At 38.4% G+C, this 18,652-nt stretch overlaps 1 protein-coding gene across 1 annotated transcript in view; it reads right to left on the bottom strand.

Annotated features, from left to right (window-relative positions):
* LOC128700601 (carbonic anhydrase-related protein 10-like) overlaps positions 1 to 17,929 on the bottom strand; it is a 65,174-nt gene extending 47,245 nt beyond the window's left edge. The window contains exons 1-3 of the mRNA XM_070098996.1: positions 17,896 to 17,929; positions 3,970 to 4,172; positions 3,054 to 3,242 (exon numbers count right to left, since the gene is read on the bottom strand). Coding sequence (XP_069955097.1) covers positions 3,054 to 3,242; positions 3,970 to 4,172; positions 17,896 to 17,929 — 426 coding nt within the window. The remainder of the gene's footprint in view (positions 1 to 3,053; positions 3,243 to 3,969; positions 4,173 to 17,895) is intronic.
* Positions 17,930 to 18,652: the final 723 nt, after the last annotated feature.

Below are 18,652 nucleotides of genomic sequence, written 5' to 3'. Positions count from 1 at the left end.
TCTGAGCAGCTCTGCAAAAACAGTGATTATGTGTGAGTGAGGTGAAAGTGTTGATGGATGATGAAAGTATTTTCTTTTAGGGGATTTTCTTTCTTTTTGAGTCACCCTGCCTCGGTGGGAGACGGCTGGCTTGTTAATATATATATATATATATATATTATATATATATATATTATATATTATATATATATGTCGTGCCGAATAGGCAGAACTTGCGATCTTGGCTTATATAGTAATGCTCATCTTGCCATATACGACAAGTGAAAATTTGTGTATGCAATAATTTCGCCAAAATCATTCTGAATCTAACGGAAAAAATATATTTCACTGTGTTTGTTTAGTATTAAATTGCTGTAAACAAATCTAAAATATATTTAGTTGGGTTAGACTAAAATAAATTGTTCTTGTTATAATAAGGTTAGGTAAGTTTTCTAAGAATCTTTTGGTGCAAAATTAAAATTTTTTACATTAACATGAGCTTTATCAAACCTCGTCTAAAAACTATGTGTGGTTCCTGCCTCCACTACATCACTTTCCAGGCTATTCCACTGCCTGACAACTCTATGACTGAAGAAATACTTCCTAATATCTCTCTGACTCATCTGTGTCTTCAACTTCCAATTGTGACCTCTTGTTTCTGTGTCTCCTCCCTGGAACATCCTGTCTTTGTCCACCTTGTCTATTCCGCGCAGTATTTTATATGTCGTTATCATGTCTCCCCTAACCCTCCTGTCCTCTAGTGTCGTCAGGCCGATTTCCCTTAACCTTTCTTCATAGGACATTTCCTTCAGCTCTGGAACTAACCTTGTCGCAAACCTTTGCACTTTCTCTAGTTTCTTGACGTGCTTGATCAAGTGCGGGTTCCAAACAGGTGCTGCATACTCCAGTATGGGCCTGACGTACACGGTGTACAGTGTCTTGAACGATTCCTTATTAAGGTATCGGAACGCTGTTCTGAGGTTTGCCAGGCACCCATATGCTGCAGCAGTTACCTGGTTGATGTGTGCTTCCGGTGTTACTCTCACTCCAAGATCTTTCTCCTTGAGTGAGGTTTGCAGTCTTTGGCCACATAGCCTATACTCTGTCTGTGATCTTCTGTGCCCTTCCCCGATCTTCATGACTTTGCATTTGGCGGGATTAAATTCGAGAAGCCATTTGCTGGACCAGGTGTCCAGTTTCTCCATGTCTCTTTGAAGTTCTGCTCGATCCTCATCTGATTTAATTCTCCTCTTTAACTTCACATGGTCTGTGAACAGGGACACTTCTGAGTCTGAACTTTCCATCATGTCGTTCACATATACCAAAAATAGCACTGGTCTTAGGACTGACCCCTGTGGGACCCCGCTCGTCACAGGTGCCCACTGTGATACATCATTACGTACCATGACTCATTGTTGCCTCTTTGTCAGGTATTCTCTGAACCATTGCAGTGCCCTTCCTGTTATATGCGCCTGATCCTCTAGCTTCTGCACTAATCTCTTGTGAGGAACTGTGTCAAAGGCTTTCTTGCAGTCCAAGAAGATGCAATCAACCCACCCCTCTCTCTCGTGTCTTACTTCTGTTATTTTATCATAAAACTCCAGAAAGTTTGTGACACAGGATTTTCCTTCCATGAATCCATGCTGGTTGGCATTTATACTCTTGTTCCGTTCCAGGTGATCCACCACTCTCCTCATGATAATCTTCTCCATAACTTTGCATACTATACACGTCAGTGACACAGGTCTATAGTTATTGCCTCTTTTCTGTCTCCTTTTTTAAAAATGGGAACTACATTTGCCGTCTTCCAGATCTCAGGTAGTTGCCCAGTTTCCAGGGACGTGTTGAAGATTGTGGTAAGTGGCACACACAACATATCTGCTCCCTCTCTGAGGACCCACGGGGAGATGTTGTCCGGTCCCATTGCCTTTGAGGTATCGATGTCCCTTAGCAGTTTCTTCACCTCCTCCTCATCTGTATGTATGTCATCCAACACTTGTTGGCATATTCCTTGCTGGTGTCCCCATCTGGTCTGTCCCCCGAGAGGCCTTCCTGTCTCCACTGTAAATACTTCCTTAAATCTCATGTTGAGCTTCTCACCTACCTCTTGATCGTTTCTTGTGAGTTCTCCACCTTTTTTCCTCAGCCTTATCACCTGGTCTTTGATTGTTGTTTTCCTCCTAATGTGGCTATACATCAGTTTCGGGTCAGACTTGACTTTCGATGCTATGTCGTTTTCGTACTGTCGCTGGGCCTCCCTCCTTATCTGTGCGTACTCGTTTCTGGCTCTTCTACTAATCTCCTTATTTTCCTGGGTCCTTTGCCTCCTTTACCTTTTCCATTCGGCTTATTAGGCCCGACATATTTATTTATATATTTTCATGTATACGTGTATATTTATTTATATAATAATATTGTCAAGTATAATCTCTCTTGCTAATTGGGGACCCTCGTCCTCCGAAAAGAGAATAAATGCACATCAAGGAGAAATACTGAGATTCTTCTTATAGTTTTTAACACATTGGCATATAACACTGAGCTAGGGCAGTGGAAAGACACATATATCATTGTCTCAGTACCTGTTTAGGCAGATGTGCACGGACGCCATAATTCATATGACCGTCTTTACTGTAACATCTCCAGTCCCCAACATCCTGGACTAAAGCAAACTAATATTTCCTCAATCTTTTCATAAATATTACCTTTCTCTCATTCCAACAACACCTCAACTCTGAAACACTACCTGTCACCTCTCACTTCAATCTAACAGATTCACACAAGCTTCCAGGATGTCCAAACCCTTTAAACCCTATTAACCCATTACTTCCACTCCGTCCTGGGACGATCCCTGCCCCTCTTTCTTTCACCCAAGATTTATACACCCTCTTGGTCATAATATTTTACTCCATCCTTTGTAATGTCTAAAACTGCCTCAAGATCCTCTCCGAAGCCTTGTGAATTATACCTTTCGTAACTCCACACAGTACGTTTATTTCTACGCTGCGAATTCTCTACATAATCTTCACTCCACCAATTACTCTCGGATATGGCATCTCCACTGCCTCCAGTCTTACCTCTGCAGGGAAGGCTTTGTTGTCTAGAAGGTGTTCAGAGCCTTGTTGGTCCCTCTCACCAAAATGCAGACGGGCGTGTGTGATGGTGTAGGCGTAGCTCAGTGGTCCGCCCGTGACGTTGATGGCTTGGGCGTTGTGGGCGGCTCTCCACTCCACGCTATGGCCCGTATTGAGCAGCTCCCCGCCCCCCTGAGCTAAGGACAGGCACAGTCACTGGCCACGGTACTGTAGGTGGGTGATGGTGATGGTGGTTCATGTTGATGGTAGATGGAGCAGTGGTAGTGATACATGGAGGGTGATGTTGGTTGGTCATATTCCCGTGTTGATAGATATGTGATGATAATAGATTTTGATAATTGGATGGTAATGGTGGTGGTAATGGATGGGAGTGATAGTGGATGGTCATGGTGGGTAGTGATAGATGGGTGGTCATAGTTGAATATTGGTAGATAAGTAGTGATAGATGGTTTTTGGTGATACACGAAACTTAGAGTTTTTAAACCTACTTTTATATTTCTGTTTATCAATCAAAAATTTTTATTAGAGATTTTATTAAAAGCTTAATTTCCTCATCTGACCTATATTTTTTTAATTTCCTTCATATTTTTCCTTCCTCATTTAAGAAAGTGAAGGCTCAAGGACAAGGACCTGAACTTGAGCTGTCTTAATATCGTTTTAAAAAACTAAATTTTCCACTCTATCATAAGATAAGAGAATATTGCTTTGTTTATGTGTGCTACCAGCTAAATACAGAACTTTGCTGATAATTTCGACATACATGAAATATTTAGAATCAGACACTGCGGTATGCAGTAAGAAGCTACCCATAACTTGTATCTTTAGATAAATGTAGGAGTTCTTCATAGAACTTCCTAGGACCCAGATAACACCATGCAGTAGGCCATCTACGACTCACCGTGACCTTGTCGAGGGTGAAGGGAGAGAGGTTGGGGTCGAACAAAAGCGTCTTGGGGTCTATGTTTATGGGTGACTGGCGACGACCTTCTCTGCACATACCCCACGCTGGGTTGATCACCCCCCAGAACCGTGGCCCGGAGATACCACCATAAGTCCACCACTGACTCCAGTCTATCCCAGGGGGGCTACTGGACGACGGCCCTGTGGGTGGAAAGAACAATGATATATAGTCATATATATAGTTTTACAGTTTTACAGCAAACACCCAGGGAGGTACTACCGTCCTGCCAAGTGAATGTAAAACAAAAGCCTGTAATTGTTTTACATGATGGTAGGATTGTTGGTGTCTTTTGTCTGTTTCATAAACATGCAAAATTACAGGTACGTCTTGCTACTTCTACTTACACTTAGGTCACACTACACATACATGTACACGTTTATTTATACACACTCATCTGAGTTTTCGTTGATTTTATCTTAATAGTTCTTGGTCTTATTACTTTTCCTTTTATATCCATGGGGAAGTGGAATAAGAATCTTTCCTCCGTAAGCCATGCGTGTTGTAAAAGTCAACTAAAATGCCGGGAACAATGGGCTAGTAACCCCTTTTCCTGTAAAGATTACTAAAAAGAATAAGAAGAAGAAAATTGTCAAAGTGGGAAGTCTGAATGTGTGTGGATGTTGTGCAGATGATAAGAAAGAGATGATTGTGGATGTTATGAATGAGAAGAAGCTGGATGTCCTGGCTTTAAGTGAAACAAAGCTGAAGGGGGTGGGAGAGTTTCAGTGGAGAGGAATAAATGGGATTAGGTCAGAGGTTTCAAATAGAGTTAGAGCTAAAGAAGGAGTAGCAATAATGCTGAAGGATAAAATATGGCAGGAAAAGAGGGACTATAAATGTATTAATTCAAGGATTATGTGGAGTAAAATAAAGGATGGATGTGAAAAGTGGGTTATAGTAAGTGTATATGCACCTGGAGAAGAGAGAAGTGTAGAGGAGAGAGAGAGAGATTTTGGGAAATGTTGAGTGAATACGTGGGGAGTTTTGAACCAAGTGTGAGAGTACTTGTGGTTGGGGATTTCAATGCTAAAGTGGGTAAAAATGTTGTGGAGGGAGTAGTAGGTAAATTTGGGGTGCCAGGGGTAAATGTAAATGGGGAGCCTTTAATTGAGCTATGTGTAGAAAGAGATTTGGTAATAAGTAATACATATTTTATGAAAAAAGGATAAATAAATATACAAGGTATGATGTAGCACGTAATGAAAGTAGTTTGTTAGATTATGTATTGGTGGGTAAAAGGTTAATGGGTAGGCTCCAGGATGTACATGTTTATAGAGGGGCAACTGATATATCGGATCATTATTTAGTTGTAGCTACAGTTAGAGTAAGAGGTAGATGGGACAAGAAGAAGGTGACAACAACAAGTAGGAGGGAAGTGAAGGTGTATAAACTAAGGGAGGGGGAAGTTCGGGTGATGTATAAGCGACTATCGGCAGAAAGCTAGTGCAATGACGAGTAGTGGGGGGCTTGAAGAGGTTTGGATGAGTTTTAAAAATGCAGTATTAGAATGTGGGGCAGAAGTTTGTGGTTATAGGAGGGTTGGGGCAGGAGGAAAGAGGAGTGATTGGTGGAATGATGAAGTAAAGGGTGTGATAAAAGAGAATAAGTTAGCTCATGAGAGGTTTTTACAAAGCAGAAGTGTTATAAGAAGAGCAGAGTATATGGAGAGTAAAAGAAAGGTAAAGAGAGTGCAAAAGGAGAGCAGATGATAGAGTGGGAGAGGCACTGTCAAGAAATCTTAATGAAAATAAGAAAAAAATTCGGAGTGAGTTAAACAAGTTAAGAAAACCTAGGGAACGTATGGATTTGTCAGTTAAAAGCAGAGTAGGGGAGTTAGTAGATGGGGAGAGGGAGGTATTAGGTAGAACTTTTAAATGTTGAGGAAGAAAGGGAGGTGGTAATTTCATGCACTGGCCAGGGAGGTATACCATCTTTTAGCAGTGAAGAAGAGCAGGATGTGAGTGTGGGGGGAGGTACGTGAGGCATTACGTAGAATGAAAGGGGGTAAAGCAGCTGAAACTGATGGGATCATGACAGAAATGTTAAAAGCAGGGAGGATATAGTGTTGGAGTGGTTGGTACTTTTGTTTAATAAATGTATGAAAGAAGAGGGGAAGGTACCTAGGGATTGGCGGAGAGCATGTATAGTCCCTTTATATAAAGGGAAGGGGGACAAAAGAGATTGTAAAAAATTGTAGAGGAGTAAGTTTACTGAGCATACCAGGAAAAGTGTACGGTAGGGTTATTATTGAAAGAATTAGAGGTAAGACAGAATGTAGGATTGCGGATGAGCAAGGAGGTTTCAGAGTGGGTAGGGGATGTGTAGATCAAGTGTTTACATTGAAGCAAATATGTGAACAGTATTTAGATAAAGGTAGGGAAGTTTTTATTGCATTTATGGATTTAGAAAAGGCATATGATAGAGTGGATAGGGGAGCGATGTGGCAGATGTTGCAAGTATATGGAATAGGTGGTAAGTTACTAAATGCTGTAAAGAGTTTTTATGAGGATAGTGAGGCTCAGGTTAGGGTGTATAGAAGAGAGGGAGACTACTTCCCGGTAAAAGTAGGTCTTAGACAGGGATGTGTAATGCCACCATGGTTATTTAATATATTTATAGATGGGGTTGTAAAAGAAGTAAATGCTAGGGTGTTTGGGAGTGGGGTGGTATTAAATTATGGGGAATCAAATACAAAATAGAAATTGACACAGTTACTTTTTGCTGATGATACTCTGCTTATGGGAGATTCTAAAGAAAAATTGCGAAGGTTAGTGGATGAGTTTGGGAGTGTGTGTAAATGTAGAAAGTTGAAAGTGAACATAGAAAAGACTAAGGTGATGAGGGTATCAAATGATTTAGATAAAGAAAAATTGGATATCAAATTGGGGAGGAGGAGTATGGAAGAAGTGAATGTTTTCAGATACTTGGGTGTTGACGTGTCGGCGGATGGATTTATGAAGGAATCATAGAATTGATGAAGAAAAAAAGGCGAGTGGTGCATTGAGGTATATGTGTAGTAAAAAAACGTTATCTCTGGGTGTGAAGCTTGGGTTGTGAATGGAGCAGCGAGGAGGCGGTTGGAGGCAGTGGAGATGTTCTGTCTAAGAGCAATGTGTGGTGTAAATATTATGCAGAAAATTCGGAGTGCGGAAATTAGGAGAAGGTGTGGAGTTAATAAAAGTATTAGTCATAGGGCTGAAGAGGGGTTGTTGAGGTGGTTTGGTCATTTAGAGAGAACGGACCAAAGTAGAATGACATGGAGAGCATTTAAATCTGTAGAAGGAAGGCGGGATAGGTGTCGTCGTCGAAAAGGTTGGAAGGAAGGGGTAAGGGAGGTTTTGTGGGCGAGGGGCTTGGACTTTCAGCAGGCGTGCATGAGCGTGTTCGATAGGAGTGAATGGAGACGAATGGTATTTGCGACCTGACGATCTGTTGGAGTGTGAGCAGGGTAATATTTAGTGAAGGGATTCAGGGAAACCGGTTATTTTTATATAGCCGGACTTGAACCCTGGAAATGGGAAGTACAATGCCTGCACTCTAAAGAAGGGGTTCGGGATATTAGCAGTTTGGAGGGATGTGTTGTGTATCTTTATACGTATATGCTTCTAAACTGTTGTGTTCTGAGCACCTTTGCAAAAACAGCGATTATGTGTGAGTGAGGTAAAAGCGTTGAATGATGATGAAAGTATTTTCTTTTATGAGGATTTTCTTTCTTTTTGGATCACCCTGCCTCGGTGGGAGACGGCTGACTTGTTGAAAAAAAAACAAAAAAAAAACAAAAAAAATATATATATATATATATATATATATATATATATATATATATATATATATATATATATATATATATATATATATATATATATATATATATATATATATGCAATAAGATCACAGTAAACAGGTGATTTCAAAATATGCAAAACAACAACTCTGAAAGAATAGAGAAATTCCAAGCGCTTTCGTGACTACTCACATTATCAAGGAACTATGAAAGTGAAGCATCCAAGGAAGCTATATAAGGGGTCGGCCAACACCTCACTATCAGATCCCACAACGGTTAAACACGTGACGCGCGGCGAGCCAACTTGGATAGGTCCTTTGCAAAACTCACCCCCTAGCTATTTATTTGTCCAGGGTATTATTAAATTCTTCCCAAATTCTATTAATTATAAATGGATCTAATTTATATAAACCAAAGGAAATATTCATATTATTGTCAAAACTGCTTTTTATGAAACAAGATTCAATTATATTCCTGTCGACCATGGACTTGCTTGATACTACTTTCTCAACTTTTTGAAAATCAATTGGATGGTTAAAATCTCTTACATGAATAAATAGAGCATTGGAATCTTGTCCAGTTCTAATGCTATATTTATGTTGTTTTAATCTTAGTTCGAGATTTTTACCAGTTTGACCGTAATAAACTTTATCGCAAATTTTACAAGGAATCTTATAGACACATCCATCAGCATTTTGGGGGGAATTCTTAATCAAAAGTTTTTTTTACTGTATCAAGATTTTTGAATACAACTTTAATATTAATAAGTTTTACACTCAGAAGTTTGGTATGGCAATGGGAAATCCTCTTTCACCTGTTCTTAGTAACCTATACATGGAATTTTTTGAAACAAGGTTGCTTAACACAATCCTCCCTAATAGAGCTAAATGGTTCAGATATGTTGATGATATTTTGTGTCTTATGCCCAAAAATGTAGATATACACCATTTTCTTGGAAAATTAAATAGCTTAGCCCATTCTATAAAATATACTGTTGAGTTTGAAGAAAATAACTCATTGCCTTTTCTAGATGTTTTAATTATTAAGGGTAATAATGAATTCAAATTTAAAATTTACAGAAAACCTACAAATAACTGTTCCTATGTCCACTATTATTCCTCGCATCAAGATAGAGTCAAACTGTCTGTTTTCTCATCAATGTTTTTGAGAGCTTTACGAATTTGTAGTCCTGAGTTCATAGATGAGGAAATATCCAAAATGTATGAAATAGGTAATGATTTAAAATACCCAAGAAATGTAATTGATAAATCTTTTAAAGTTGCTAGGAACACTTTTTATAATCCAAAAAAGGGCAACCAGCCTTATTCAACTAAAAATATGTTGGTTCTCCCTTACCATGAAAACTTGGTTGATATGCCTTCTCTTCTTAAGACTTTTAATATTAAAGTTGTATTCAAAAATCTTGATACAGTAAAAAAAACTTTTGATTAAGAATTCCCCCCAAAATGCTGATGGATGTGTCTATAAGATTCCTTGTAAAATTTGCGATAAAGTTTATTACGGTCAAACTGGTAAAAATCTCGAACTAAGATTAAAACAACATAAATATAGCATTAGAACTGGACAAGATTCCAATGCTCTATTTATTCATGTAAGAGATTTTAACCATCCAATTGATTTTCAAAAAGTTGAGAAAGTAGTATCAAGCAAGTCCATGGTCGACAGGAATATAATTGAATCTTGTTTCATAAAAAACAGTTTTGACAATAATATGAATATTTCCTTTGGTTTATATAAATTAGATCCATTTATAATTAATAGAATTTGGGAAGAATTTAATAATACACTGGACAAGTAAATAGCTTGGGGGTGAGTTTTGCAAAGGACCTATCCAAGTTGGCTCGCCGCGCGTCACGTGTTTAACCGTTGTGGGATCTGATAGTGAGGTGTTGGCCGACCCCTTATATAGCTTCCTTGGATGCTTCACTTTCATAGTTCCTTGATAATGTGAGTAGTCACGAAAGCGCTTGGAATTTCTCTATTCTTTCAGAGTGGTTGTTCTGCATATATATATATATATATATATATATATATATATATATATATATATATATATATATATATATATATATATATATATATACTTCCAGCAAGCGTGCATGATCGTGCTAGATAGGAGTGAATGGAGACGAATGGTACTTGGGACCTGACGATCTGTTGGAGTGTGAGCAGGGTAATATTTAGTGAAGGGATTCAGGGAAACCGGTTATTTTCATATAGTCGGACTTGAGTCCTGGAAATGGGAAGTACAATGCCTGCACTTTAAAGGAGGGGTTTGGGATTTTGGCAGTTTGGAGGGATGTGTTGTGTATCTTTATATGTGTATGCTTCTAAACTGTTGTATTCTGAGCACCTCTGCAAAAACAGTGATAATGTGTGAGTGTGGTGAAAGTGTTGAATGATGATGAAAGTATTTTCTTTTTGGGGAATTTCTTTCTTTTTTGGGTCACCCTGCCTCGGTGGGAGACGGCCGACTTGTTGAAATATATATATATATATATATATATATATATATATATATATATATATATATATATATATATACATATATATATATATATATATATATATATATATATATATATATATATATATATATATATATATATATATATATATATATATATATATATATATATATATATATATATATATATAATATGTCATGCCGAAGAGGTAAAATGGGTCATTTAGCAAGAACTCATTTAAAATTAAGTCCTTTCTAATATTCTCTCTTATACGGTTAAAGATATATTTTTTTCATTTATGTCAATGTAAACATTAATAATTTTGTGCCAAACGAACCTTAGAAAACTTACCTAACCTTATTATAAAAAGAGCAATTTAATTTAGTCTATCCCAGAAAAATATATTTTAGATAAGCTTACAATAATTTAACAATAAACAGGCACAATGAAATATTTTTTTTCTTTAGGCTCAGAATGATTTTTGCGAAATTATTTCATATACAAATTTTCGCTTGCCTTATATATATATATATATATATATATATATATATATATATATATATATATATATATATATATATATATATATATATATATATATATATATATATATATATAAGTATATATATATATATATATATATATATATATATATATATATATATATATATATATATATATATATATATATATATATATATAAAACACGTCGGCCGTTTCCCACCGAGGCAGGGTTTCCCAAAAAGAAAGAAAAAAAGTTTTCATCATCATTCAACACTTTCACCGTCACTCATACATAATCACTGTCTTTGCAGAGGCGTTGAGATGTCCCTCCACGCTGCCGGTATCCCAAACCCCTCATTTAAAGTGCAGGATTGTACTTCCTATTTCGAAGACTCAAGTCTAGCTAACCAGTTTCCCTGAATCCCTTGACAAAATGTTTCCCTGCTCACACTCCAACAGTTCGTCAGGACCCAAAAACCTTTCGTCTCCATTCACTTCTCTCTAACACGCTCACACACGCTTGCTGGAAGTCCAAGCCCCTCGCCCACAAAACCATTTTTACCTTCTTCCTCCAACCTTTTCGAGGACGACCCGCTACCCAGCCTTCCTTTCCCTTCAGATTTATATGCTCTCCAAGTCATTTTACATAGCATTCTTACTAATTTTTTTAATAACTCTACACCTCCTCCTTATTTCCACACTCCGAATTCTCTGCATAATATTTACATCACACATTGCCCTTAGACACGACATCTCCACTGCATCCAGCTGCCTCCTCGCTGCAGCATTTACAACCCAAGCTTCACACCCATATAAGAGTGTTGGTACCACTATGCTTTCATACATTCCCTTCTTTACCTCCATGGATAACGTTCTTTGTCTCCACAGATATCTCAATGCACTACTCACCTTTTTTCCTTCATCAGTTCTTTGGTTAATCTCATCCTTCATAAACCAATCCACTGACAAGTCAACTACCAAATACTTGAAAACATTCACTTCTTCAATACTCTCTCTCTCCAATGTGATAACCAATTTTTCTTTAAATTTTTTGATACCCTCATCACCTTACTCTTATCTATGTTCACTTTTAACTTTCTACCTTTGCACACCCTCCCAAACATGTTCACTAACCTTAGCAACTTTTCTTGAAAATCTCCCATAAGCACAGTATCATCAGCAAAAAAGTAACTGTGTCAACTCCCATTCTGTATTTGATTCCCAATAATTTAATCCTACCTCTCTTCTCTCTCCTACATACCCTAACCTGAGCCTCACTATCCTCATAAAAATTTTACAGCATTTAGTAACTTTCTACCTATTCCATACGCTCGCAACATCTGCCACATCCTTATCTATCCTATCATATTCCTTTCCTAAATTCATAAACGCAATGAAAACTTCCCTACCTTTACCTAAATACTGTTCAGGTATATGCTTCAATGTAGAGACTTGATCTACACCTCCCCTACCCATTCTAACGCCTCCTTGCTCATCTGCAATCCTGCTCCCTGTCTTACCTCTAATTCTTTCAATGATAACCCTACCATCCACTTTGCCTGGTATGATCAGTAAATTTATTCCTCTATCATATTTACAATCTCTTTTGTCCCCCTTTCCTTTATGTAAAGGAACTATACACACTCGACTCGACTCTCTGCCAATCCCTAGGTGCCTTTCCCTCTTTCATACATTTATTAAACAAAAGTACCAACCACTCCAACACTATATCCCCCCCCCCCAGTTTTTAATATTTCTGTCATGATCCCGTCAGTTCCAACTGCTTTACCCCCTTTCATTCTACATAATACCTCACGTACCTCCCCCACACTCACATCCTGCTCTTCTTCATTCCTAAAACATGTTATACCTCCCTTGAAAGTTCATGAAATTACTTACATTCTTCATCAACATTTAAAAGATCCTCAAAATATTCCCACCATCTATGCAACACCTCTAGCTCCCGATCTACTAACTCCCTGACTTTGTTTTTAACTGACAAATTCATTCATTCCCTAGGCTTTCTTAACCTGTTTATCTCACTCCAATTTTTTTTCTTATTCTCATCAAAATTTCTTGACAGTGCCTCTCCCACTCTATCATCCGCTCTCCTTTTGCACTCTCTCACCACTCTCTTCACCTTTCTTTTACTCTCCATATAATCTGCCCTTCTTATATCACTTCTGCTTTATGAAAACCTCTCATAAGCTATCTTTTTCTCTTTTATCACACCCTTTACCTCATCATTCCACCAATCACTCGTCTTTCCTCCTGCACCCACCCTCCTAAAACCACAAACTTCTGTCCCACACTCTAATACTACATTTTTAAAACTATTCCAACCCTCTTCATCCCCCCCCCCACTACTCATACTTGCACCCCCACCTTTCTGCCAATAGTTGCTTATATCTCACCCTAACTTCCTCCTCCCTTAGTTTATAAACTTTCACCTCTCTCTTACTTGCCCCTCTATAAACATGCACATCCTGAAGCCTACCCATCAACCTTTTATCCACCAATACATAATCTAACAAAATACTTCCATTACGTGCTATATCATATTTGTATACTTATTTGTCCTCTTCTTCATAAAATATGTATTACTTATTACCAAACCTCTTTCTACACATAGCTCAATTAAAGGCTCCCCATTTACATTTACCCCTGGCACCCCAGATTTACCTACTACTCCCTCCACAACATTTTTACCCACTTTAGCATTGAAATCTCCAACCATAAGTACTCTCACACTTGGTTCAAAACTCCCCACACACTCACTCAACATTTCCCAAAATCTTTCTCTCTCCTCTACACCTCTCTCTTCTCCAGATGCATAAACAATAACTATAACCCATTTTTCACATCCATCCATTATTTTGCTCCACATAATCCTTGAATTTATGTATTTATATCCCCTCTTCTCCTATCATCACTTATCCTTCAACATTATTGCTACTCCTTTCTTAGCTTCAACTCTATTAGAAATCCTTGACCTAACCCCATTTATTTCACCCCACTGAAACTCTTCTACCCTCTCCTTCTTTGTTACACCTAGAGCCAGAACATCCAGATTTTTCTCATTCATAAGATCCACAATCTTCTCTTTCTTGTCATTCGCACAACATCCACGTACATTCAAACATCCCACTTTGACGGGTTTCTTCTTTTTCTTTTAAGTAAGCTATACAGGAAAAAGGGTTACTAGCCTGTTGTTCCGGGCATTTTAGTTGACTTTTACAACAGTTTTCCTTTCATATCTCCATAGAAAAGTAATAAGAACAAGAACTATTAATATAAAATCAAAGAAAACTCAGATGAGTGTGTAAACACAAACGTGTACATGTATGTGCTGTGTGACCTATTTGTAAGTAGACGTAACAAGACGTGCCTGTAATCTTGCATATTTATGAGACAGACAAAAGACACCAGCAATCCTACCATCATGTAAAACAATTACAGGCTTTCGTTTTACACTCACTTGGCAGGATGGTAGTACCTCCCTGGGTGGTTGCTGTCTACCAACCTACTACTTATTTTGTATTAAAGTCCGGGGTTTATTCCCTGGACCTCAGCAGTGAGAGTTGCTTCTCTCACCACTAGGCAACGTGTGTGTGTGTGTGTGCAATAGAAACCATTGTTGAAAAATAATGAAATTCGAAGCGCTTTCGGGATTTCTCACATTATCAAGGACCTGTAAAAAAAATAGAACAGCAGATGAGTATTAAGGTTGAGACACCACCTAACACGCGGATAGGATCGTCCAGAAATTGTCAAAAATAGCCTAAATTCTTCCCAAAATTGTATTCATTGCAAATTTATTTAATTTTTTAACACTAAACTAATATTCATATTAAAATCAAACGTATTTTTCATAAAGTTAGATTCAGTTATTTTCTCAACAACAAACCTACTTGATGCAACTTTTTTGGCCTTTTGAAAATCAGTTGGATGGTTAAAATCTCTCTCATTAGACTCTTTTCCATTTCTAACGCTATATTTATGTTGTTGTAACGCTATATTTATGTTGTTGTAACGCTATATTTATGTTGTTGTAACGCTATATTTATGTTGTTGTAACGCTATATTTATGTTGTTGTAATGCTATATTTATGTTGTTGTAACGCTATATTTATGTTGTTGTAACGCTATATTTATGTTGTTGTAACGCTATATTTATGCTGTTGTAACGCTATATTTATGCTGTTGTAACGCTATATTTATGTTGTTGTAACGCTATATTTATGTTGTTGTAACGCTATATTTATGTTGTTGTAATGCTATATTTATGTTGTTGTAACGCTATATTTATGTTGTTGTAACGCTATATTTATGTTGTAATAATCATTATTACATTTTTACAGAAATCTTTCAGACTAAGTTGTACAGATATGTTGATGTTTTGTGTCTTATGCCTAAGAATATATATATAAACCATTTCCTTGTTAAATTAGTCTCGCTGCCTTTTTTGGATGTCTTAATTATTAAGAGGACCCATGATTTTGAATTTAAAATGCACAGAAAACCAACAAATAACTGTTCTTACATGTACTGTTATACTTCCCATCAAAATAGAGTTAAATTTTCTGTATTATCATTCATATCTTTGAAAGCTTTGAGAGTTTGCAGCTCAGAGTTCATAGATGAAGAAATCTTGAAGATCTGTTAAATAGCTAATGATCTAAAATACTCAAAATACTTAATTGCTAGAAATACATTTTACAAGTCAAAAAAAAAGGACAAACAATCTAATTCAAACCTTCTATACTTAAGAATTTTAAAACCAAAGATGTATTTAAAAATCTCGATACAGTAAAAAAAAACTTCTAGTTAAAAATTCCCCCCAAAAAATGCTGATGGCTGTGACTACAAGTTTACTAGTAAAAAATGTGATAAAGTTTATTATTGTCAAACTGGGAAAAGTCTTGAACTAAGTTTACTACAACATAAATATAGCATTTGAACTATTAATTCATGTTCCAGCTGGAGCTAGGGCCAGTAGGCCTGCGGCAGTGTTCATTCTTTATTATGTTCTTCTTATGTTCTTGGGTTATTTAGTCCACAGTAAAGAAATATGTGAATAAAAATTTAAACTCCATAAATTAGCATACTTAGTAGCTTGAAATTAAGTATTTTGGACGCTCGTTCACCAGGTGATGTGTGGCAGTATAGAGGGTGTGTGACGCTCGTTCACCAGGTGATGTGTGGCAGTATAGAGGGTGTGTGTGACTCTCGTTCACCAGGTGATGTGTGGGAGTATAGAGGGTGCGTGTGACTCTCGTTCACCAGGTGATGTGTGGCAGTATAGAGGGTATATGTGACGCTCGCTAACCTGTTGATGTGTGGCAGTATAGAGGGTGTGTATATAGGGTGTGTGTGACTCTCGTTCACCAGGTGATGTGTGGCGGTATAGAGGGTGTGTGTGACGTTCGTTCACCAGGTGATGTGTGGCAGTATAGAGGGTGTGTGTGTGACGCTCGTTCACCAGGTGATGTGTGGCAGTATAGAGGGCGTGTGTGACGTTCGTTCACCTGGTGATGTGTGGTAGTACAGAGGGTGTGCGTGACGCTCGTTCACCTGGTGATGTGTGGTAGTACAGAGGGTGTGTGTGACGCTCGTTCACCTGGTGATGTGTAGTAGTACAGAGGGTGTGTGTGACGCTCGTTCATCTGGTGATGTGTGGTAGTACAGTGGGTGTGTGTGACGCTCATTCACCTGGTGATGTGTGGTAGTACAGAGGGTGTGTGTGACGCTCGGTCACCTGGTGATGTGTGGCAGTACAGAGGGTGTATTTAATGCTCGTTCACGTGGTGATGTGTAGCAGTTTGGAAGGTATGTCGGTCGGTCGTTCAGTGGCAGTATGGAGGGTATATCTGTGTGGCAATGTGGAGAGTGTGTTGATCGCTCGTTATGCCCGACAATGTGTGGCAGTTTTAGTGTGTGTTGGTTGCTCTGCCACCTGGTTGAGAGTTCAGCTGGTGAAGTGTTTCAGTGTGAAGGCTGTGTCGGCCACCTGTTCTCTAGGTCATATATGGCAATGTGAATGGTGTGTCAATTTCTCGTTCTCCTGGTGTTGTGCCGCAGTGTGGAAGGTGTATTCTTCGTTCGTTCACCTGGCGATGTGTTGCAATTTTTAAAGGTGTCGGATTAATCGTCTCCTACAAGAATGTGTCAGATTAGCTTTCTACATACACAATATTAGAGTAGTCATCTCCTAAACCGATATTGTCAGAGTAATTAACACCTCTAACAGACTTGTCAGTTAGTCGTCTCCTACACTGTATTAGATTAGTCGTCTCCTATAACAGACTATCAGAGAAGGCGTTTCCTATACAGACTGTAACTGAGCAGTCTTCTACACAAACTGTCAAATTACTCATCTCCTACACAGACTGCGTCTGGATAGTCGTCTCTCCTACACAGACTGTGTCAGAGTAGACGTCTCCTACACAGATTCTGTGGAGTGTTTGGCTCACAGCCTAATGTACTTGTAATCGATTTCCGAACAAGGCAAGGCTTAAAGGCAAGCTTACTTTCACCTGCTGCTCGTCTTCACCTAGCAGTAAATAAGTATCTGGGTCATAATCGTTTGTTGTGGATGGCAGTCTACCTCAGATTGGGTTGGACGTTCCTAAAATAAGCTTTGAAATGTCGCTGTTCAGTGGTAGGGCAACGAACGGTGGGATAATAATAATAATAATAATAATAATAATAATAATAATAATAATAACACGCTCGTTTGAGATCTTCCTCAACACAACTTTTCTAACTTGAGTTACTACAAACACCTGTAACTATCTAGGAACTGATGTACAACTCCAGGGAGCTATCCGTGGAATTCACGGGTGATTCATAACGATTTTGAAGGGACTTGAGCTAGAGCTTGCCACAACCATTGTGGCATGCAAAGAGTACATTACATTTTATTGAACGTTCGTCACACCTCCACCTAGGCATGCCACCCGACCAGCGACCCAGGTGTTCAACCAGTCAATGGCAAGCAAGCCCCCAAGGTTTTGAAGCGATGTTGTACACTAATGAATCAACTTTGACAAATTTACCTCCCAGTCTACTCGCTACAGTTCTTACCTTGTCTCATGCTTACATTTGCCTTATTGTACATATTCGCTATATATATATTGTACATACCTGCTTACTGTTCGGTGAAGGAAATATAAGTATTTTTTCTGCTTCCTCTTTACTCCTTCCCACCGTGGTTATCGTGCAACAACCAGGTGTGCAGGCCACTAGACTGCACCTGAGTTCTTAATAACCATGAGACATGTCTACAAAAGTCTGTATCTGTGGTCACATGTTATTTCACTGAGTTATAGAAGTACACCTAATTGGCTGAATCTTATTTATCTAGTGTGGGTGGATTATTATTAGACCCCTGGCTGTCTTCAAGAAGGCGTTGGATAGGCACCTAAAATCAGTACCTGACCAGCCAGGCTGTGGTCCGTACGTCGGCTTGCGTGCGGCCAGCAGTAACAGTTAATCAGGTCCTGATCCACCGCGAGACCTGGTCACAGACCGGGCCGCGGAAGCGTTGACCCCCGAAACCCTTTCTAGGCATGCTCCAGGTATGGTACATCAGACAGCGCGCTGGCAAGTTAGTTTCAAGACCGGCTTGCCATGGATTCCAACTCCATTCGGTGAATCGTTTCTGAGTTGTCATGGTGTTTGTGGTCTCTGAACCTGCACATTTTTACCATCAATTTCACTCGGGTAAAAAATTTATAGACTTAAGAAGAACAAGAGATAGAGCTGCTGATGCTATAGACAAGTTCGTGGTGATTTAAGAATCGAAATTTTCAATTCAATGCGTGAAAATTGAGTCGAGGAG

The sequence above is a fragment of the Cherax quadricarinatus genome, chromosome 65, assembly GCF_038502225.1.
Source record: "Cherax quadricarinatus isolate ZL_2023a chromosome 65, ASM3850222v1, whole genome shotgun sequence".
NCBI lineage: Eukaryota > Metazoa > Arthropoda > Malacostraca > Decapoda > Parastacidae > Cherax > Cherax quadricarinatus.
This window is presented reverse-complemented; position numbering and strand designations above follow the sequence as displayed.